At 44.2% G+C, this 23,078-nt stretch overlaps 1 protein-coding gene across 4 annotated transcripts in view; it reads left to right on the forward strand.

The window, feature by feature from the left end:
• The window catches only part of EYA3 (EYA transcriptional coactivator and phosphatase 3), a 49,530-nt gene that overhangs the window by 18,310 nt on the left and 8,142 nt on the right, over window positions 1-23,078 (forward strand). For 3 of the 4 annotated variants that reach the window (XM_082231673.1, XM_082231675.1, XM_082231674.1), the window contains exons 3-13: window positions 3,065-3,108; window positions 5,048-5,127; window positions 7,359-7,425; window positions 8,956-9,098; window positions 12,931-13,068; window positions 17,047-17,132; window positions 17,321-17,504; window positions 19,015-19,154; window positions 20,978-21,061; window positions 22,147-22,236; window positions 22,544-22,602. In XM_082231673.1, the coding sequence (XP_082087799.1) occupies window positions 3,065-3,108; window positions 5,048-5,127; window positions 7,359-7,425; window positions 8,956-9,098; window positions 12,931-13,068; window positions 17,047-17,132; window positions 17,321-17,504; window positions 19,015-19,154; window positions 20,978-21,061; window positions 22,147-22,236; window positions 22,544-22,602 (1,115 nt within the window). The remainder of the gene's footprint in view (window positions 1-3,064; window positions 3,109-5,047; window positions 5,128-7,358; window positions 7,426-8,955; window positions 9,099-12,930; window positions 13,069-17,046; window positions 17,133-17,320; window positions 17,505-19,014; window positions 19,155-20,977; window positions 21,062-22,146; window positions 22,237-22,543; window positions 22,603-23,078) is intronic. The other variant, XM_082231676.1, reaches the window with a different exon arrangement.

The raw sequence follows: 23,078 nt of genomic DNA on the forward strand, positions 1-23,078 counted from the left end.
AAAAGAAGTAGAGAATTTTATATCTGAACCCAGTGGTTAATAGGCAGGATATTTGTAGAGTTCATTGATATGTATAGAGTTCATTGATAACATTTTAATGAATTTATTTTTGCCAGAAAAGAAATTTTAGAAGCAGTCATTTCAGCATTATTTTATAATCTCAGTTTTCTGTGATGCTGTGGGAAAACAAAGTTTTAAAATTCAACTGTATCTATCTTGAGTGCACATTTGCTGACGATTGGAAGCTGAAATTTGACTTGGGAACTTCTGGCATACAAATGCATGCAAAAAACGTTTGCCTCATAAATCTAAACAAGTATTCATCACAGTTATAGGTATAGCTTCTGTTCCATAAATATTGCTTTGGGGCAATTCTTCATTCAAAAATAGCTCTTTTTGCATTTGTACACAACTGAAATGCAAGAGGCAGCTACCTAAAGCATATTGTGAAACTGTGGGCTCAATGCAGTGAACAACAACAACAACAACAACAACACCACAGGAACTTCAGATAGCTTCCCAATCTGACCTTCATCCCATCACTTCTTTATACTGCCTCCTGAAGCTCCATAATTTGAAACACAGATAAGAGAATGGAGGTATAGAAATATTAAAGGATGAGATTTCTGTGGCGAACACTCATATGCCGATGTCAACATGTGGCAATATTAGCAAGAGCCATAGGAGAAATTTTAATTCTTATGAAGGTGTATCATGTCAGATCTCTAAGACAACGAGGTTCCATACAAGAGAGAGCTTTGTAAATTGAACTTGGGAACCTGAAGATTATTGTAGGGACTGATCACCAAATTGTCATGTTTCCTTACACCATTTAATGTATTGACATTCTTCACTTTTTGGCAAACTTCTCCAGCCACCACTGAATCTCCTGTTTGCCACAAAATGTATGTGTTCCCCCCTTAAAAATATTATTAGCTTTTCTACCACCACCTGAATAATAATAATAATAATAATAATAATAATAATAATAATAATAATAATATACTGCCCTTCATCCAAATATTGCAGGGTGATTCACAAGATAAACTTTTACTGAAAAAGTTCCAGCTTTCAGAATATTTGCAGTAGGGAGTTAGCAGATGATGGAAATTGTTGGGCTTTCAGTGGTTTCAAGACAAGAAACTGCCTTACACCAAGTCAGAACTTTGGTCCATATTGTCTACACCGATTGGCAGCAGTTTCAGGCAGGGGGCATGCCTGAAATCTCCTAATTGGAGATTGAACCTAAGACCTTCTGCATACAAGATCCTCTCCTACTGAGCTGTGGCCCTTGCCCAAGTGAAGTTCATTTGAGGAAGGAACTTTTAATACTAAAATCAGCTTCTCCAAGTGGCTAGCTCTGTTTTGGCTGAACAGTGGAAGAAAACAAAGTCTTCGCTTGCTCCTCTAGGCTGCGCTGTGTGCAACATTTATGTAAGTGCTCTACATTAAAGGTTAGATTGTATCCTCTTATTGACATAGTAACCCAGACTAGATAATTTAATGTCGCTTCCCAGTGTTTATTTCAGCACAGATGGCTATCGTTAAAACGTGCTAAGTGATCTTATTACAAGTGCTGTAGACGTGTGCCACATGCCAGGTTTGCAGGAAAATTAAAATTTCTTATCTGCGCTTGTTAGAGCTCAAGGCTTAATGGCAAAGCATTGGCAGATCTTTCCAGATGTGAGGCTGGTCTTTCATTTTCACTTCCCTAGAGAGAGGAGAAAGGTAGAAGCAGACGATACAGGCTCACTTTGGATGATTCCCCGGAGCATGGGCCCTAATGTGAAGTCTGAATTGGCAAGCTATAATTAATGGCATGGGGGGGGGACTGTTTTCAGATTGAGGGCCACATTCCCTTCTGGGGGCCACATGCCAGAGGCAAAAGCGGGTGGAGCAATGTAAATTTTACCTCAGACAATAGGCAAGTTTTAACACACCCTCACGCCTTTCTCTGTCCTTCATTGTGGCAAGCAAAAGGCCTGATCACAGTTTAAGACATATTCCAGGCAGGCAAAAACACTCAAGGAAGGTGTGAATCTACAAAATTCTAAGAAAACCAACAAGCGAAAAGGGCAGTAAGGGCACTAGAAGAGGGTAAAACTACCCATATATTTGTTAGGGTCCAGTGGCTCTGAACTTGGATGGGAGATCCCACTTTTAACATATTCCTCACCATATTTACAGAATAGGAAAAAACAATTTATGAAAACTAGATATTTTGGGTAATAGCTCTAGGGTACTTTGGCTGCTATCTTAATCGTGGTTCCCCGTAATGTCTGAGCCAAACCTTTGTGACTCGTATGCTATTTTTCATATTTAGGCAAACATAAATATATTGATTTACTACCAGCAGCATGCAGCCCTTTCTTTGTAGTATTATTGTTGTATTTATGACATGGCTAACCTGATACAGTGGTGCCTCGCAAGACGAAATTAATTCGTTCCGCAAGTCTCTTCGTCTTGCGAGTTTTTCGTTTTGCGATGCACGGTTTCCCATAGGAATGCATTGAAAATCAATTAATGCGTTCCTAGGGAAACCGCCTTCAGACCAGGTCCGGGGACAGTCTGTCCCCGGACCTCTTCTGAAGGCTGGGGGGGGGGGACAAGGGCTTTTCTTCCCACTCCCAGCATTTTAAAAAACCCCGGGACAGCGGAGGACTTCTCCGCTGTCTGGGCGATCTTAAAATGCTGGCGGGCGGCATTTTAAAATTGCCCCGGGACAGCGGAGGACTTCTCCGCTGTCCGGGGCGATTTAAAAGCCCCTGGGAAGGCAGGCAGGGGGGACAAAGACTTTTGCCCCCCGCCCGCCTTCAGAAGGTGTTCCTGCCCCGCCGCCCGGCTTCGGAGGAGGTCCGAGGACAGTGGGAAAGACGTGCTGCGCTTCCCCGCTGTCCCGGAGATTTCCCTATGGGCTTTCGTCTTGCGAAGCAAGCCCATAGGGAAATTCGTTTTGCGAAGCGCCTCCAAAACTGAAAACCCTTTCGTCTAGCGGGTTTTCCGTCTTGCGAGGCGTTCGTCTTGCGAGGTACCACTGTATCACTGAATATATTTCTCTTTGCAGATGAAAAAAGCCAAGATGCAGGAATCAGGCGAACAGCTGTTAAGGTGTGTAATTCTTGAATTTGTTTTTTTAACTGCACTTGTCAGATTTCTGTGGGGTTTTTGTATATTTTGCTTAAAAGAGAGAGCTATTACTCTGTTTATATTTGTACTTCGCTTTAGTATCTGTTGGACATTACAAATCTTACTTGACTAATCTTTACAACAACCCTGTGAAGTAGGTCACTGTTATTAACATTTCACAGATGGTGATTAGGAACTTTAAAAAAGAGCCATTTGTTTTCAAGGCTTTCATGAAGTAGGGATTGGAGCCAAATTCAGAGAGGGGGAAAGTTCCATTGAGTATAGTGCCCCAGTACAAGAAAAAGCCTAGTTGGTTATTATGAGAATGTGAATCTCTGAGCCTCAGGCTAGTGCACCCCACCCCCTTTCCTCTTTGCACGAAAGAGGAAGAGATTGCAAGGAAGTGCAGTTTTCTATTTTATTTGAGTATGGGAGGCTGGTTTGTAAAAATCAGAATATTGCACCATGGTTTGATCCTAGTTTGCACAAACCACAGTTTCCCATATTCTGAAATGGAAAGCTGTGGTTTGTTTCAAACTGTAGGAAGTTTTCAGGCTCTTCCCACACAGGGGGAGGGAAGAGGGAGCCATGAACACTTTAGGCTTGCAATTGCTCCTTCTCATAACAATAAACAATGTTTTTCAGATAGCTTCTGTGTAACTGTTTGTAGGATGCCACTGCATGCTATATCCCACATGCTTTTTGTGTGTAATGTTGCATTCTAGAGAATTATTGAAAGCATTACTTTACTTGCATCTAGGAATCTCCCAAATTCCATATTATACTTAGTGCAAATAACACTTCTAACAACACACAAGAACATAGAAAGTAGTCTTCTACCAAGGCAGAACATTGGTTCATCTAGCTTAGTATTGTTTACATTGCCTGGCAATGGCACCCCAGCACTTCAGGCATCAAAGCCAGGAGTTTCTGCATGCCAAGCAGTTGCTCTATTACTATGACCCTTCCCATCTCTAACTTGGAGTTTTTATAGTCATTTCAGGAATTTTAGCTAAGGGAAAACTTAATATGTGTACCCTCCCACTAGGAAAACATACTTGCTACAATTAAGCTTCATACACAATTTTCAGCTGTAGGCAAATGATTACTAGATCCCAGTTAAAGCACATGTTTTCATAGAATCATTGAGATAGAAGGGATCCCAAGGGTCATCTAGTCTAACCCATGCAATGCAGGAATCTCAGCTAAAGCATCCATGACAGATGGCCATCCAACCTCTGCTTAAAAACCTCCAAGGAAGGAGAGCCCACAACCTACCAAATATTCTAAAAATGTTTGTTTAGGAATAAAACCATTGCTGTACATTGTGCTAATAAAAAATTATCACCACCATGGTGATGTCTAAAGCACCTCATGTCTACTAAGCACTGTGCACAGATTAAAAACAAGATCTAAAAGGCACAACACAAAATGGATGGGTGGAAGGTTGCTGTGGGGACAGGAGAGGAAGAAGTTCCATTGCACACACACAACCACAGCATTAAACATAGCTCTCTGTCTTGAACTGGGATAAGGAATACAGTATTTAACTTCACAACGGTTTCACTTGTGAAAACTGGGAATGGAATGAAGAACATGGAGAGGGACTTTCCTGCCCCCCAGAACATGCACCCTCAAGTCTTCCTAGATGGTATGAGATCCTCCTGCATGGTGTGGGATGGGCCATGTGGGACCATCAGAGGAGAAGTGTTACCCAAAATTGGGTGGAGGCACCTTGTGCAAGTGGAGCTCCATTTGTGCAGGGCACCACACTCAGTTTGCAATGATTCCTCCCTTCTGGTTTGTCTTCTTAACTGTGCTTAGAGAGCAAGCTATAGTTTGACCTGATGTTGAAATTGAGCCAGTGCTTCTGTGCTGCAGAGATAAGCAACAGCTTCTGCTTCTGTATTGATCCTTTCAGGCAAGTGAACAGCACAGACGATAGTGATCAGAAACCTGAATCCTCAAGCCTTGGTTCAAACCTGTCCATGTCCAATGAAAGTAAGTGGCTTCTTTATTTTTATAGTTGAGTAGAAGAACTGGGTAAGTTTGTGTGCCTGAATTGTACATATAAGTCCTTAGAATTCCCAGGTTTCTGAGGAGAATCTACACACACACACACACACCCCAGAAAAATGCAAGGCTTCCTGAATCAACGAGCCATTAAGCTATTCCTTTGAACTTTCCTGTCAGTGAAACCAAATGGGGAAGAAAATGTACTACCTCTCTCTGTCATAGAAACATAGGGTGCTGCCTTATATTGAGTCAGATCATTTGGCTCAATATTGTCTATGCTGACAATATACTGAATATTGTCTAGGTTCCTCCAAGATTTCAGGGATTGAACCTGGGACCTTCTGCAGGCAGAGCAGATGCTCTACCACTGAGCTACAGCCTTTTCCCTTTTCTCTGTTCTGTAACCACAAAGGAACCAGATGGAGATGGTATTAGCCCCATTGCCTCGTGCACTTGAGGGTGTAAAAGCATCTGGCTGAAGGTCCCCTAGGACTGTCAAAGGCTAAATTCAGGTATGACACTAATCATGGTTTATAAAGCCAAGGTTTGGCATAACGTTGGCACCCGCACCTTCTTTACAAACCATTGTTCGTGAGGGGCTGCTGAGCAAGGATATCAAGGGGCTGCTGCAACAGGAGAGAACTTATGATGCTAATAATGAAAATGAAAGCCGTGAGCCACTAACACTATTTTTTAAGAAGGGCTGTCCACCACAGTATTCTCACAAATCTCTCTGCTCCTTTAATTTGGCTGGGTCATTCTGGTGACAGTCAATCCATTGTCAGGTGAAGCATACCAAAACTGCCTTTTGCTCTCTCCTGCTGGTTCAGCCGTAGCTGGCATTTGGTCCTAACCTGGGTATCTAACCAAGAGAGTACTGCTCATAGCTTAAAGGCAATGGTGGGAAGGGCTGTAGCTGAGTGGTAGAGCACACGTTTTCAGGTTCAGTCCCTGGTTTCTCCAGGTTAGGGCCGAGAAAGAACCCTGCCTGAAACACTGCAGAGCTACAGTCAGTCAGTGGTGATAATATTGAGCTTGGTGGGCTTTAGTCTGACTTTAGAACAAGGCAGCTTCCTATGGGACACAGCTAATTATAGTAAACCTATCCAAACTTAGGTAACCTATAGGGAAGGATCTTGTCCTGGGCACACCACGCCCATAGCAAGTATAGTTGCAAACTGGTAGCTTGGGAAGAAGGTGCTGAGTTTCAGATACTATCGTTGAAGTGCTATGCGATCACACTAGCCAGATTGTTCTCTCCCTAACATAGGAAAAGAGCCATAGGACTCTAAGAGTACACACCAAGAATTCTGGGAACTGTAGATTGTAGTGCTGAGAATTGCAGCTCTGTGCTGGATAAACCACAGTTCCCAGGATTCTTGGGGGGTGGGGGAGATATGCTTTAAATGTGTGGTGTATACTCAGCCCAAAGAAGACAAAGGGTGTATGGTAGCATATTGAAGACTTCTAATTATACAAAGCAATTATATAAGTAATTTCTAGGACTTACCCCCACTGCCTGCTGACTTGCCTGCTTATAGATAAGCACTGTGTAATATAGGAGGAGGGCATTCTCAGAGGAATATACAGTTACTTCTGTAAGCGCAGCATGCAGAACACGTGGAACTAACCATACAGCTGTCCTTGAATACCCTCCTCTGGCATAAAGCTTGGGAAAAGTAGCTCATTTTAGTGAGCTGCTACACACATTCTCACAGCTAGAATTAGCTCTTGCTGTGATTCCTTCTTTTCTATGTAATGCTTCTCTGGCTTAATAATTCTCCCATGTTCGCCTAGTTCAGAGAATCCTTTAAACCAGGAGTGGAGAGCCTTTGGCCACGTATCTGTTGCTCGACTACAAGCCCCATCATCTCTGACCATTAGCCATGCTGACTGGGTCTGAGGGGAGTTGAGTCCAACAGCATCTGGTGGACCCAGATGCCTTCTAAGCCATGCCTTGGATGATTGGGAATGAGTCACAGCAAGGCTCAAAGTCTAGCACTGCTCCCCTTGTCTCCTTATTCCCTCATGAGAGAGGAGGCTGAAAACTCCCACTTCCTAACTCCCACTTCCATGTATTATTTACACTGGAATGCATATGTCTTCTAAATACAACGGTGAACATTACAACTTTGTGATGCTTGCGCTGATATGTTCAAAATTATTATTCTCTTAAATAATTTACATGTACTTATCAACCTCTATATATTTTCCAGTTATGCCATGCACTGATTACATCTCAAGGTCATCAAATGAATATACCTCACAGATGTATTCTGCAAAGTAAGTTGAATAGTTTGGCTCAACTGATGGTTTGTTTCTCCATAGTGTTCAATAGGGTTCCCCTTTCACAACAGATACTACTACCTCAGTCGATGAAGGGATGTGGGCCCAGTTTTTGTCTTAAGACACTTTACATTGACAACACAGCGTTCGCTCTCAGAGCTGTAGCAACTTTGCCCATAGTTAAAGAATACTTTAAATGGCAGGAGAGACCATGTCCTTGCAATGAAAAGGATTGTGTGCTCACATGGGGAATGGGGAGCAATCAGCCATGGGCATGACTTCTTGAAGGCCTGCCTTGCCTTTCCCCCCCCCTCCTTGGAAGAGTTGACCTTAAAAAACGCACACCATACAGTCCTTCTTCCCCTGTCAGAAATACCTGTTAAATTGTGAGGGCAAATGCATTGCACCTAGAAATATATTTTCCTCCATTGCCTGTTGTGTACACCTTCTGTGCGACAGAGGTGCATGTAGCAATCTGGAGACCACATGCTCCTGTCTTTTAGAGGGTATATACACCCCAGAAGCCTGAACGTGAGCAATGAGAGACCATGAATCTCATAAGACCCCCATGTCCAAGACGTCAGTCGCGATCGACTCAGGGACTGTAGACTGATTTTCGTTGATTGCAGGCTGAGAAAGGAAAGCCTTTCTCTGCAGCTGGACGCAGCAGCAGCAGCTGCTGCTGCTGCCAGTCTCATGTAAGCCTGATCTCCTCCTCCTCCAGCTGAGCCTCCTTCCAAAGCTGGTTTGCCTTCCTTCCTTGCTGCCCCCTCTGCATTGCCTTCGAGCTTGACAAACTGCAGGAGGTGAGGCGGGGAATGAAAAGCTCCTTGCCTGCTCGCCTGCTAGTTCAAAAGCAAAGAAATAAATAAGAAAGGAGCCCCCCCTCCACAAACAGTGAGGGAGGCAAAGAACAAAACACATGGGGGAAAGCCCCCTTAGCGCTCCATGAGTTTGAGCAAGGGAAGGGCTTTAACACGCAACAGTAGGGGAAAGAGAGGTGGAGTGAGTGAGTGAGTGAGGATGCGCTGTGTGTGCGCGTGCGCGTGCGTGCGTGAGAGAGAGAGAAGTCCTGTGCGCTCTGACTGTGAAATAAAGATCTGTTTGTTTGTTTAATGACTTCGGAGGGTGGTAGATCACTGCCAGTTTTTGATATTGAATTACATATCACAACCTCCTCAATGTTGCACGTGCCTGTCATAAGAGATGAGCGTTGTCTCCTGAGTTCCCTGGCTGTGACGAGGTTGCTTTGAAGCGAGGAGCGGATTCCTCTCTCTCCCCAAAGGAGCAAGTGTGCAGCCTGTGGCAGCCTTGTGCTATTGGGAGGAAGCCAGGAAGGGGAGGCAATTCCATGTACCCCAGGCAGACTCTCTCTTTCTGCTGTAATACTACCTATAGGGAGCATATGTTGAGGGACGGGTTGAGCTTGGGAGTGGGAAACCTCTTCACTCCCTTCCTTACCCAACCCTGTTGTCTAGTTACTTATCAACATTCCTTAATGGCAATATTTTTCTTTTCCTTAACCAGGCCATATGCACATATTCTTTCTGTACCTGTATCCGAAACGATGGCCTCTTATTCTGGTCAGACTCAGTACCAAGCACTGCAGCAGTCGCAGACATACGCTGTTTATCCTCAGACAACCCAAGCCTATGGACTACCTCCTTTTGGTAAGCCAGAGCTCTTACAGTAAAAGGTGTTTTGTGAAACTGTGTATGTAAATTGCTATTTTCCTTCATAAGAACCTAAGAAGAGCCCTGCTGTGGATCAGACCCATCTAGTCCAGCCTTCTCCTTCTCACAATGTCCAACGAGATACCAGGGGAAACCGACAAGCAGCTCTTCTTACATATATAACGCAAGAAGCCACATACGTTTCTGGAATGAGACACATGAGTCTTACATAAGAAACTGTACTTGCTTCATTGCCTGAATTATTGAATGTGAAAGCATCATGCATTTTCTAAAGCTATTTGGCATTCTTAATTTTGGGTGTGGGTGTGTTAACCCTAGCGTACTAACTCTTTATCATAATGGTTTACCAAGCTTTTCACAGAGAGTTTTTTAGTAATTTGATGGCAATTTTTAAAATTTCTTAGTTGAAATTCACCTAGGCACTATCTGTCCTGTTACTGTTGTGATAGTACCACCCAACCTGCTGTCCAGCAGCCTTCTTTACCAAACTGATGTAGGAGGTCTTTGGCGTGGTTTTGGAGAACCCTGGGAATATTATCCTGGGTGACTTCAACATCCCTACTGAAGCTGCTCTCAGTGGTCTGACTCAGACTTCATGACCTCAATGTCAACCACGGAGCTGTCTCAAGATGTCTTCGACCTGGTACATAGTGAAGGGTACACCCTCAGTTTGGGTTTTGCCCTTGGTGGCAGGTTTGGTGGCCTGGAAATAAGTTGGGTGGGCAGTTCTGTGACACTTTTTGATGAAGTTTGGGCTAATGGTACCAGGTTCCCCCCACAGGAGTGGAGAACCAATTAAGATGGTCCAACCCCAGATACTTGATGGATTCTGATGGAGTTCTTGATACTCCTTTCTCAATGCTGGTGATCCTTCCACTTTGCAGTGGAATGGCAAGATGTGGAAGGGCATTGATATAATTGCTCCTGAGTGCAGTCTCTGGTACTACAGAATGTGTTTGGCCTCCTGGTATACTGGAGAGCTGCTTGTTAAGAAACAAGCCAGATGACATCTGGAGTGTGGGTTGTGGTGAAAGCAGCAAAGATGCAACAGCGTACTTTGCTGCCTTCATCTTATCCTCAAGTAAGCATTCAGTGGAACTCTTCAAGGTGGTCCATTGGCTGTTGATATTTCTAACTTTAGGCAGAGCCCAGAGCCCTTGGGAAACCCACTGTGATGAGCACTTTGAGGTCAAAGTCATGCACCTCCATAGTTAGTTTGATGCCATGGTTGTCACAGCTCCAAGTCAGGTTTCTAATGTTCCATCAAGCCTTGTTTTGCGGGATCATTTTCGGTTTTTGCAGCCCAGTGACATGCAAGTTTATGCCCAGCCACATTCTCCCTCAAACCTTCATGGCTGATTAAAGCTAGCCAGTGTGAAAGGGCATAACTGGATGGGTCCAGGGTGTGGTGAATTGATATTTGCATAAAGAGGTGGTGCCCGCCGCCTTGAAGGAGGAAGCGGCGCAGCCTCTCTTGAAAAAAAACAACCGATTATTTAACAACTCCTACCGCTTAGTCTCAAATACCCTCTTTTGGGGCACAGTACTCAAGAAAGTAAGGAAGATATGGCTTATCAACCTAGGAAGGGAGCCCATCTAGGAGAAGGAAAACTTTGATTCTAAACCTCTGCTGCCTTGCGGGATATATTCAAGAGAAGAAAAGGCCAAGGAGTAAACCCTGTGCAAATCCAGAGTAGAGTCCCTAAGGCAGCTGGATGTCTCCTTGTATGCCTTCTTCCGGCAACTCCTGCAGCCAAGCTGCTTTCCTTGGGACCACCTCAGTGAGGCCAAGACAGGGTCTTGTCGTCTGGACAGCCCAGGACCTCCATACACACTGCTCAGGCTTGCAACCTGGGGAGGTCACTTTGGTGGTAACACAGCAGTTTGACCTCACCCTCAGAGGCACACTCTGAGACAGAAAGACATGGCAATAGAATTCAGGCATTCTTGGAGGTTATTGTCAGGGAACTGCCATCGGAGGGACAGGTGGTGGAAGGGCTCACGGAGGTTGGGAGAGACCCAGCAGCTGAAGCAGGAACCAGCAGGGGGAGAGGTGGGTCTCTGAGGGAAAGCGAGCTCAGGGAAACGTCCAGCAAGAACAGTGGGGAGGTTTCTGGACCTCCCATAGGGAGACCCACTCCTCGCCGGAAACTGTCACGCCGCGAGTCCAGAAGACGTGTTTCCGTTAAGGAGCTTTTATGTTGGAAGCGATTCCGAAAGCAACCACTGTCGGAATCTGCCAGTGACTAGAGGAGCCATGTCTGAGGGGCTCCGTCACAGACAGAGGTTTGTGGACTTGAACAAACTCTGAGGGACTACGATTTTACGCACAAGCAGCTCATCATCCCTTCACAGTTATGAATTATGTAAACCCCTTCCAGTGTGGGTTCAGATCTGGCTTTAGGAGTGAAAAAGGATGAGAAGGGTCCCTGCTCTTTCTGCCCAATCTCTCATCAGCTTTTGGGTATTGGGGCACTGTTCTGCAGTTCTAACCTTATTTCCAGAAGTCAGTATTGCATGAGTGTTTCTTGGGCCCCTGGCCCTTGAGCTATGGGATGTTGCGGGGCATTATGGCATTTCCGGTGCTATTTTAAATATCTATTAAAATGTTGGGAGCGATTATTAGGAGTGAGGTGTCATCAGTATGCTGATGGTAGCCAACTCTATTTCTCTGTAACATCAGGAGTGGTTATGAAAGCCATGGACCAGTGTCTGGATGCAGTGTTGGGCTTGATCAGGACTAATAAGCTCAGCTTGAATCCTGGCAGGGTGGAAGCTCTGTGAGGGAGCAGTTCCTGGGTCCAGGAAGTTAGTCAGTTGTTTGCCCCGGATGAGGTTGCACTCTCCTTCAAGGGCAGGTACATAGTCTGGGGGTACTTTTAGATCAAGCTCTGTCACTGGAGGTGCAGGTGTCTCTGGTAGTTAGGAGTGCCTTTTACCAGCTTCGTAAATTAGGCCTTAGAAATTCTCGCAGATTCCCTGGGATGTTGGTCATTGTTATCTGGCTTATTGTCACATGTGATCATGGCCAGGATCCAGGATCTCTCCAGAGAAAGATCTTTCCCATTAACTGCTACTTGATCTGTTTAATGCCAGGGATTATACCTGGGATCTTCTCTCTGAAGAGTTACCTCGAATCTGGGTCATTTTAAACGTAGTTGACAATAGATAAAAGATTACAGATGAGCACAGTAGCAGAGAGTCGGGTCTAGCTGCTCTTATACATGACAAGAGGATAGTTTGAGCAAAATAAATACTTTTTTTTCAAATTGATTTCATCAAGTGTGTGTGCTGTTCTCTTGTGCTTATCTCTCATGTATATTCTTGGTAATTGATCTTAAATGCATCATGCAGTAATTATCATTGAATGTGTCAGTGAAATATTCCTGTGGATAGTGTGCCACGGAAACAGTTCAGAACGGAAACAAATGCTGGTAACATTATCCTCCACACAACCAGCTCCCTGTAGTGCTGTGCAGGAATCGAAAGGGTGACAATCAGCTCCTTAGCATCAGTCTAGTAAGAGTTTCATTAGAAACGCCAGCACACACACCCCCCCGCAAAGGCTTGGAAATTAACCTTACCACACCTCTTTTCCCTCTTTTAATTTTGGCTAGCTTTTCTCCCCGTCTTCTTCCTCTTTGCTGTTTTCTCTAGGCTTGTGCCTCAAAAAATGCACATTAACCACCTTCCATATTTAGGTGATGGGTTTTGTCACTTGTACTCTGAGGCAAAAAGGATCTCGGTGGGAAGCCTGGCTTGACCACCATCAATTTTGTTTGTAACTGGTGCAATTTATCTGATTCAGGTGCACTGTGGCCAGGTATGAAACCTGAGAGTGGTTTAATTCAGACTCCATCTCCAAGTCAGCACAGTGTTCTTACCTGCACTACAGGGTTAACCACAAGCCAATCCAGCCCAGCACATTATTCTTATCCTATTCAAGGTAAAGGTCAGCATGGTTTTTTATCTACGTACCTCTTCCCTGTAACCCGGTCTAGAAACCGCGAAGAGGCCAGCACGTTTTTGTCTTTGTTTTGTGCATGCTTCTCTGTGCTTTGTGAGTCATGGTTCCCTCCCTCCCACCCACCTTGCCGTTAGCCTTCCTTTTTCACTGATTTGCCGAGATCCGCTGTCTGTAACAGGAGAATTTTACTGTGTCGTGCTTCTGAAACGCTCACAGAGGCAGGAGGGTGACTGTTCGGGAAAGGGAGGAATGGGTTACAGAAATCAAATGCATGCCACTGTTCAGCATGTCTGTGTTCGTTTCCCAATATCACTGGGCTTAAGCTATCAGAATGCATAGGGGCCTAGTTGTTAAGAGCTAGCAACTATTACTTTCTTTATTTTAAAGGTTTGTACCCCACCTGTTGATCAAATGGTCTCTGTGGCAGATTGCAACAATTAAGAAAGGAAATAGCTCTTCAACAGCTCTTGTTCTCCTAGCTAGTGACAGAGATCAATGTGTCCTTTCTCCCCACACTGCTGCAGTCCTGGTCACCTGGCAGCTAGAGTACTTTCTGACAGGGAAGAATCTCCTACAAGCTGCTTATTTTTCGGCCAATGGCTGCATGTACACTCCAGTTCCCTCCTTCATGGCCTGATTTGCAGTAACCATAGTATCTTGTTGCCTCTGAATTAAACAGACTGTAGCTACTGCTGCAAACCATGGTTTACCTCTCAACTAGAACTGGAAACTCTGTTCCAACCATGGTTTGCAGGCCATCTGTTTTATGTTGGCATTTAGCTTATCCAGTTTGGATGTAACAACAAATTCTGGAGGGAGGAAGAAGAAGAAGAAGAGAGAGTATCTGGGCCCAAAGCCCATTCATGCTGTATCTGGCTGGCTCAAGTTAAGTCACTTGCTGCCTTCCTCAGATTGTGATGGGAATATATGGTTAACGCTCATTTCACTTACAGATGATTAGCTCCCCATATTGTTAGAGCTGCTATACGCAACTGTTTGAACTGTTACACATGCAGCAAGTGACCTGTTTCCATCCATATTTGCATGTGATGGTTTATGCTCCACCCCAATACTGACCTTGTTCGCATGTCACAGTATTCCGTATTACCATGAACTCATCAATTTGGGTTTGCTTTCCTCCTCCCTGAAAACGTTTGGGGGAAACAAACAATGATCCCTGGCTTAGTATTATGTTCAGACTGGGAATCATGGTTTGTTGCACTCCAAACAGTTCAATTAGAATATAAATTGGCCACCTCCTTCCTCTTCAGCTGGAAGAGGGCTGCTGGTCTCAAGCTACTAAAGCGAAGAGCCAATGAACAGGTTCAATTACATCTCTATTCTTTTAAGAATAGGGTATTTCCCACACACACAGTGTGGGTGCCTGATCCAGATCAGCACCCTAGCATGGAGTGGGAGAGGAATTTATTTTTTTAACTCTTTGCCTTTATATAGTCCTGATCTGGATTTGGAGGGGTGGGGGTGGGAGGAGCAGGTCCCACACCTGCAGTTTGTATAAGAAAAAGTGCTCCCATTTTAGTAAATGGGAGTTTTTCTTTCCACTGCAAATAGCAGGCACAGGGCTCCCCCATAACCGTTTGGACAGGGCCCCTCACACTGGCCATTTGTGTGCAAAAAGCCTGCATTTAAACTAATGTAAAATGTAGTTTGACCCTAACCAGATTTTATATAAATGAACAGAATCATACTGCCTGTCTACATTTGATTTTGAAGTAACGCTTAGTTTTGTAGCACATTCAAGTAAGTATAATAACCTCTGTTTTGTATCGAAATCATCTAGTATTCACCCAGCTGGCCTTGTGTGAATCCTCACATTTCACAGGGTTTTTGTTGGGTTCATTAATAAAACCCCAGCAGTGAAGAGTGTGATCTTAATGTTCTGGTTACCAGTATGCAGCTGCCTCCAAAACAAGAAACCAAACCTCGACTCTGGCACATTGTGTGTACTATGGGTGCATGAATTTCAAAAACTCACTTTTGGTATCACTGAGCAGACCTTGGAAGAAATGCAGACCTAACCGCTTGCCCATAAGATGGAAATGCAGGCTGCTGGGATAGATTTGGTGTTTTTCATCCAGATCTTATGTCCTAGTGACGCATAGCGGGCTTATTGATCAAAAACAAGCTGTGAACAATGTCACATAAGCAAGATAAGGAGAGCCGCAGCCAAGCAGCTGGTAGATCTGGACTGAAAACAACAGCATGCTGTCACCCCTAAGTGCACCTTTCTTTTTCTTTTCTTTTTGTCAGTTGCATTAAGAATTGTAAGCTGCACTACAGCACCACTGGAAAAAACTAGCTTTGAGAGCTTTCTGCTTATCACACAAACAGTCTACTGTAAAACAAGAGGCACACAAGCTGGAAGGAGCTCCCAGAAGGATTTCAGATGCTAATGTAGCTGATTTCCTAGAATTAAGTAACTTTCTATTGCCTTTGATGAAGTAGGTCATTCACTCTGGGGGATTAAATTGTTTGCTTCAACTCCATTAAGAGCATCTCTATATGGCTGCTGCTCAGCTGTGGCATGTGACAGAGCCCCCTCTCACATTCAGCTCATGGCCAGTTTGTTTAATATGGAAATTCTCCTGCAAAGGGACAATTATTCAGCCCAGCACCCAGGCTTAAATACGGCATAGAGTGAGGCATGCTTAAACCCCTTGATTTCAGCCGGCTTCACCATACCTAATGATATGTTGGCCTTAGTTTTTAAGAGGATCAACAAATTTTTATTTATTTATTTATTTATTTATTTCTAGCCAGGAAGCTGCTCTATGGCAGTGTTTCCCAACCACTGTTCCGCGGCACACTAGTGTGCCGCGAGATGTTGCCTGGTGTGCCGCGGGAAAAATAAAAAAATTTGAAAGATATATATTTTTTTAAAGTCAAATTTTCGATTGGGGCGCCGTCACTAGATGACCCCTGGGGTTCCCTCCCTCCCTCCCGCTCTGCGCCTCCCTCCTCCTCCTCCTCCTCCGGGGAGGCCCTTCCTCGCCCACCCGTCCCTCCATCCCTGCACCCGGCCTCTCCCCCTCCGTCCCCGGCACGGGGGCTGCCGGGATCCGTAGTCCCCTCGCCCTTGGGAGGTGATTATGTAATTTGCTAGCAATTCATGTCCCTCCCGGCGTGACGCTGCGCGCTGACGTCACGGGGCTGTAATGGTGGTGTGCCTCGAGATTTTTTTCATGAAACAAGTGTGCCTTTGCCCAAGAAAGGTTGGGAAACACTGCTCTATGGTACTTCTTTCCACTCCCCGCCCCTTTCCTTTTTTCTTTTCCAGCTGACACAACATTCTGTGACTATTGAGTATTCTCAGTCCTCCTTGGGCTGTTTCTGGTTTTGCTTCTTTTTATAAAGACTTGTGTTTCTGTAAACCTCTGAGTTCCCTGGAGCACACTGATATCACTTGCATGTTCTTCAGTAGCCTTATTTTGGCTCCAATCCTATTGGCAATCACCATAGTTCTCTATAGTGATGAAGATGATGATTGATTAGCTTGGATCCAGACGGTGTTATTCACACTTGGGACCACTTGAAACCAATATGTTGGTTAATTTTTCACACTGGTTTTCCTGAAAGGTAAATGCAGATAACTTAGTTAGTAATATTGTGCAGTTGAAGTTATAGTTTCCCGACTTTTATGTATGGAAGGAACAATCTTTTTCATGTAGATTTTTTAAAAAAATTAAAAAACTACTACTATCTGGCAGAATCTAAAAGCATTGCTTCCAGAACTGAGGACACTTGCATCCTGTTTAGGAAAAAGATGTCTGTGGGGCAGCATTGTTGCTCAGTCTTTGCAAACTCCACCTTTGATTAAGGAAAGCACAGTTGATGCTAAGAATGCCAGCGCTGCAGTTTCCCTGCTCCAATGCCCTTTGGCTTTGCTGCTTGCACTTCTAACAGATTGACACATAGCCATCTGTTTGATTTTTACAGCTTCAAGTACCAACGCCAACTCAGTTTCCACCACCTCACCTGCTGTCAATATTTCAGCATCAGCAGTAGCCAGCATCTCTCAACAGGTATGGTTTCCTCCCATAGAAACAAGCCTGCATCAAACTTAATTTTACTCCATGCTTTTTGTTTTTGAATGGTAGAAAGCCAGACTGTAGGCTTGAATGCTAAGAGTGCAATAGTAAGCCATGTTTACTTGGAATAAGACTTACTTTGTTTTGTTGTCCCTTTTGTTGTCCCTCTTATTTTTGAATAGGAGTATCCTACGTATACAATTCTTGGCCAAAGTCAATACCAGCCATATTACTCAAGTTCAAGCTTTGGAGTTGTAGCACCAGCAGACAGCAGCACAGAGAGTCCCACCTTAGCAACAACCACGTATCCTTCTGAAAAACCAAATGCCATGGTGCCTACTCAGACGGCGCAGAGACATTCCTCTGGTAATATGATGGGGAAAGGATACCGATGTCAGAATGCCCCTATATGTTCATGCTGCTTGTATGGAAATGCTTGTGGGTGTACATATTGGGGTGAAGGGGTGGGGGACTCACCTATACAATAAGCTGTGTCTTACAGCACCTTGGTCTGGTTAATGCACTTTGTTTTTATCCCTGGGAAATTATTTTTTGTTATTCTACTGATTGCCTTCTGCCCCAACCCTCAGTCCCAAAAGGTCTCAACTTCCACTTTATTTTTTAATTATTTGCAGATCACACCTTTTCCCCAAGGTATACAAGGTGGCATAAATGTTCTTCATACAATTATAGAATTGTAGAGGTGGAAAGGACCCCAAGGGTCATCTAGTCCAACCCCCTGCAGTGCATCTAGTCCATGGAAAGCCAAGCATCCATGGAAAGCACATAAGCAGAGCATAAGGGCAAATCATTATTCTGCTTGCGGAACCCAGGAGCCGGTAATTCAAAGGCATGCAGCCTCTGATTCTTGGGGTAGCATATAGACACCATGACTTATAGGCATTGGTCACCTCCTCCTCCACAAATTCATCTTGTCCCCTTTAAAGCCATCCAAGTGAGTGGCCGTCTGCACATCTTCCATCAAGTAGCCAATGAATTGCCATCCAGATGTGCCAGAGACACACAGAATTGCTCCCTAATTAAGGGGGACCCAGAGTATGAATTAAGTCTTATGCTAAAGGCCTACACAGATTGAAACCCAGATACTTGAAGGAATACCTATCTCACCTCAACCTGCCTGAACACTTAGGCCACCTTCAAAGTGTTGGAAAACGCCCTGGGGTGCCCCTGCAGCCCCCGAACTCTGAGCTTCCTCCGGTATGCGCAGCTCTGGAAAATGCATTTCCCTTCATACACCAGTGCACTTCAGCAACATATATTAAATGATACATGCACACTAATCTTCTAGCATAACACAGCAAGAAGCGTGAGACATCGTAGAGCTAATCTACATATTTATTTACACACTATGTACAGACAAAGGATTCATGGCGTCTTCTCTCTCCAGCTCCGAAAGAAGAACAGACAGAAGTAAAAGCAAAAGTACAGTACATAGTACATACAGTGGAAGAGATAAGACTGTCTTCCATTCCCACACTCTTCCCAGACAGGCATGTGATTTACACCAATCTCTTCTGCAGCATCGGAGGCGTGAAATACTAATACAAAGACCATCTTCTATCTGGTTTCTCCACCATTTGAAATGTGGCGGGTGGGGAGAGATTCACATTTGGGATACTGGTCTGGTGCCTACTGTGATTTTTTAAAACTCATTTATGTTTCGTATCACCTGTAAATGTTTCTCACTCCCAGGTGTGTTATACTGCTGCCTCCTTTGTTGTTTTGGGTGCCATGTTTATTACTCTGCATTTTGTTCTATTCTTTGTGTTATACCAGCTGCTGTAGAAATGCAACGTATTGAGGGTTGGTATATTGAGGCATAAAATAACGAATCTGTGCTGTCCCTTTTTTCCAGGAGACCCATCTACAAGTCCATCGTTGCTGAGAGCGACAGCTAGTAAAGATGTCGAGGACCAGTCCAGGAAAAGCGTGACTGGGAAAAACAGGGGGAAGAGGAAAGCAGACGCTTCTTCACCACAGGACAACGAGCTTGAAGTTAGTCTCCAGCTATTATCAGACATCTCTCTCTCGCTCTCTCCCTCCCCTCTCTCCAAAGCTTTAACACTGTGTTTCGTATTGTAGATCAGATCAAACTTCTGTGTTTCTAGTCCATAGACCATTGCAAAGCAAAGTTTAACAATATAAAAGTAAGACAGGATAGGTTAGTTGGACAAAACTAAACTGCAACATAAACAAACTTAGAATGCTGAAATTCCTTGGCAAATCACACCTTGCCCCTTTAAAAAGAAGTGATTCTTACTCTAACAAATACTGAAATGGCTAAAATGAAATAAAATAGAAGTTGTACAAATGTAAATGGAAGTATGTAAAACTGAATTACTGCCAATACAAAATGTGTGGTTTTATCTTGTCTGCTTAGTTAGTAACTTATAGACTCATCCCACTTCAAAATGGTAGCAGGGAAGTGGGAGTCAACAGACACTCAAGGAATAGTTCGGAGAAAAGGCTTTTATTTCTACCATCCATGAACTGGTAGAAGGAGCAAGTGTGATAAGTCACAAAAAGCATGCACGAGTTCACAATCATGTGCACAAGCATATATACCCCTTTCCAGTTCCCTCCTCCTTTCTCCTCCTTCCAGAGTCCTGCCCCATGAGTTCCTCTGAGCATAAACAGAAAGCTGTCTTGGGACTATAGGACTCTTGGCGCCCTTCCCAGGAAAGGGGGGGGGGGAGTTTCAGAGTGTTCAGATATGTTTCAATCTCTTGTTCTGGCATGGTTCCCGGACAGAAAGCAAGTTGCAATGTGGTTCTTTAGCAAGGCCGGAAGGCATGAGAAAGGCCTGAGAAACAATGGACTGTTCTCTACCTTTATTACAGCAGAGCGGAATGTTTCTGATGCTTAGCTGCTGAGAAAATGATTTTGAAAAGCTTTGAGAAGCTTTGAGCCTGCTTTGATGGGGGGTGACTTCGGGCCTAGATGAGGTCACCTGTCCTCCCCTTCCTTCACTAGAAGGACTTGGAAGTCATCTGTGGTGATGAAAGGAACCTCCCAGTAAATGTACCCTGCTGACCAAGCACAGGCAGAGGGCAGGCATCTACTTTTTAGCCAATTGAAAAGTGGCATTCTGCCTGCCAATCAGAGGAGCTGATGTTGCCCACACATTACCTTCTGGAACTGAAAAGAGCTTTGTAACTTGGTCACACCCCAGCTCACAGTGGTTTACTATGGTAGGCCTCAGCCTCTGATTTCAAGCCCCAGACTCTTTGACAGTGTCTCTTAATAAACATATTTCTACATTCATGATGCAGTGTCATCAATTATCATTCCTGCACAGAAGACGCAAAACCCTCCTAGGGACATAAGAAAAGCCCTGCTGATTCGGATCAAAGGCCTGTCTAGTTCCGAATACTGTTTTCTCAAAAGACAACCATTTGCCCCCAAGCAGGACGTGAGCACGATAGCCCTCTCCAACAAGTCTTCCCCAGCTACTGGTATTCAGAGCCATGCTATCTCCGAAACTGGATGTAATACATAGCCATCACAACTAGTAGCCTTATTCTTCCTGACTTTGTCCAATCCCATTTTAAAGGTGTCCAAGGTGGTAGCAAATATTTTACCTTGTGGCAAGTAAGTCCATAGTGTATGTGTTGTGTGAAGGACTTCCTTTTGACTCTGCTGAATCTCCTATTGTAGAGCCTCTTTGGGTGATCATCCCTTGGCTACATTTAATATTTTTTCAAAAGCAGACTTAATCTATGGTGTCCTCTTTAAGCTTCCAAAATGGAGGTGGGGGAACTTTCTAGGCAGTTGAACAAAAGCAAGCTGACCTCTGCTGTTTGTCCTTTCTTCTTCAGCGAGTGTTCCTATGGGACTTGGATGAGACCATCATAATATTTCATTCTCTTCTAACAGGATCATATGCCCAGAAATACGGGAAGGTAACTAGTGTTTTTGCTTTTACTGCAAAACTTCTGAATTGTTTGATCTTTGCTCTGAGCTAATAAATACTAATTGCAAATCTAGTAAGTGTGCACTCTAGTAGCAGTGAATCAGGGATAGTGCTCAGAAGGAAATATGAGAAACTTTTTATCTGGCCCTGTTACAGAGATGGGATGTCCTTAGATCCACACTCTCATTCTCTCTCCTTTTTGGTTTGCTTCAGACCTAGCCTTACTCCTAGGTAAGCCTATGGCCGCAGTCCCATAGACCTAGGAGTAAGTCCCATTGAACTTGCTGGGATTTACTTCTGACATGCATAGGACTTCACTGTAGGGTATCTTTCATTGCGTGACAGCTCTACATAAAAGGTGTGACTGGAAAGTTCGTGAATGGTCACAGAAATCAGACAGTGAAAAATATTCGAACATACATGCCTTACAGGCCTTCAAAGTAGGCCCCCTCTGATGCAATGCACCGTTGACAATGTTTGTAGAACTGTTGGAAACTTCTGGAGAAGTCCTCTTTTCGTACTGCTTTCAGTTCCCTTGTCACAGCAGCTTGGATGTGTGAAATGTTGGAAAATCTGCACCATTTCAGTGCAGATTTCAGTTTTGGGAAAAGAAAGAAATCCGGTGGGGCCAGATCGAGAGAATATTGAGGGTGGGACAACTCAGTAACCTCAGTAACGATTTCATGCTGAATATGCAGTTCTTCTGCCATCATTTGGATCAATAACTCACGAACTCCGTTGACATTTGCCTCTGTTCTGCTAGTTGATGGTCTGCGAGACTGAGGGTCATCTTCAATGGCTTGCCACCCTTCATGAAAACACTTAAACCACTCATACACTGTCTTTTGAGTTATAGCTTCATCTCTGTACACAATAGTGAACATTTTGTGGATTTCCGATGCCGATTGTATGTTCAAATATTTCTCGCTTTCCAATTTCTGTGACCATTCACCGAGCTTTCCGGTCACACCTTGTAGAATGAGCTTCATGTTCTAAAATAACTCATTTTACTTCAATGCAGTTTAATACTGGCCTCTTCCTCTTTTCCATTCTATTTTCCATTCTAACTTCTAGGATCCAACTCTAGTGATTAGCTCTGGTTTGACCATGGAAGAAATGATTTTTGAAGTCGCCGACACACACTTATTTTTCAATGACTTAGAGGTATGTGTTCTCTTCCAAACTCCAGTTTTAATGCATGAACTTTCCAAAGGTTACTGGACTAGACTTCCTATCATGCCCTGCTGCTAGCTATTCTGGCTAAGGCCGCTTGGAGTTGAAGGTCTAGCAGCATTAGGAGCGTGGCAAGTTCCCTACTCACAGGGCAGACCATAATTGGGCTGGATGGACACATAGTCTGTCTTAGAATCACAGAATTGTAGAGTTGGAAGGGAACCCAAGGGCCATCTAGTCCAACCCCTTGCAACTTGGTGTAAGGGAGCTTCCTAAACTTAATTTTCTCTTATTGCAGGAGTGTGACCAAGTTCATGTAGAAGACGTTGCATCAGATGACAATGGGCAAGATTTAAGGTGATACATTTGTATTGGTTGCTTCCAAGGTCTAAAATGTGGCAACAGAAAGGACCCCTTACAGTGTTTTTAGGGGACTTTGAAACAGGTGACATTTTGTTCACCCTACCTAGGAAGTAGTCATAATGACTTCCTGTTCCCCCTTCCTCCTCCTCCTTCACCTGCAACCTGAGATTTTTTTTTAAACTGGAGGCACCAAGTATTAGAACTGGAACTGCATGCATAACACCTGCCCTACCACTGAGCTGCTGTCTCTCCTTTATAGACCTCTCGAATAGGGACATTTCTGAAAGCAGCTCAAGAAACAATACTTGCTAACAGAGATTCCAGGGTAACTTGTCCATGAAGAACCCCATATTTCCCCCAGCTGTCGGGGCTTAAGATTCAAGAGGAAACTGAGCCCAAGATACAGTGGTACCTTGGGTTACAGACGCTTCAGGTTACAGACTCCCCTAACCCAGAAATAGTACCTCGGG

The sequence above is a fragment of the Podarcis vaucheri genome, assembly GCF_965113315.1.
Source record: "Podarcis vaucheri genome assembly, chromosome: 7".
NCBI classification, from domain to species: domain Eukaryota; kingdom Metazoa; phylum Chordata; class Lepidosauria; order Squamata; family Lacertidae; genus Podarcis; species Podarcis vaucheri.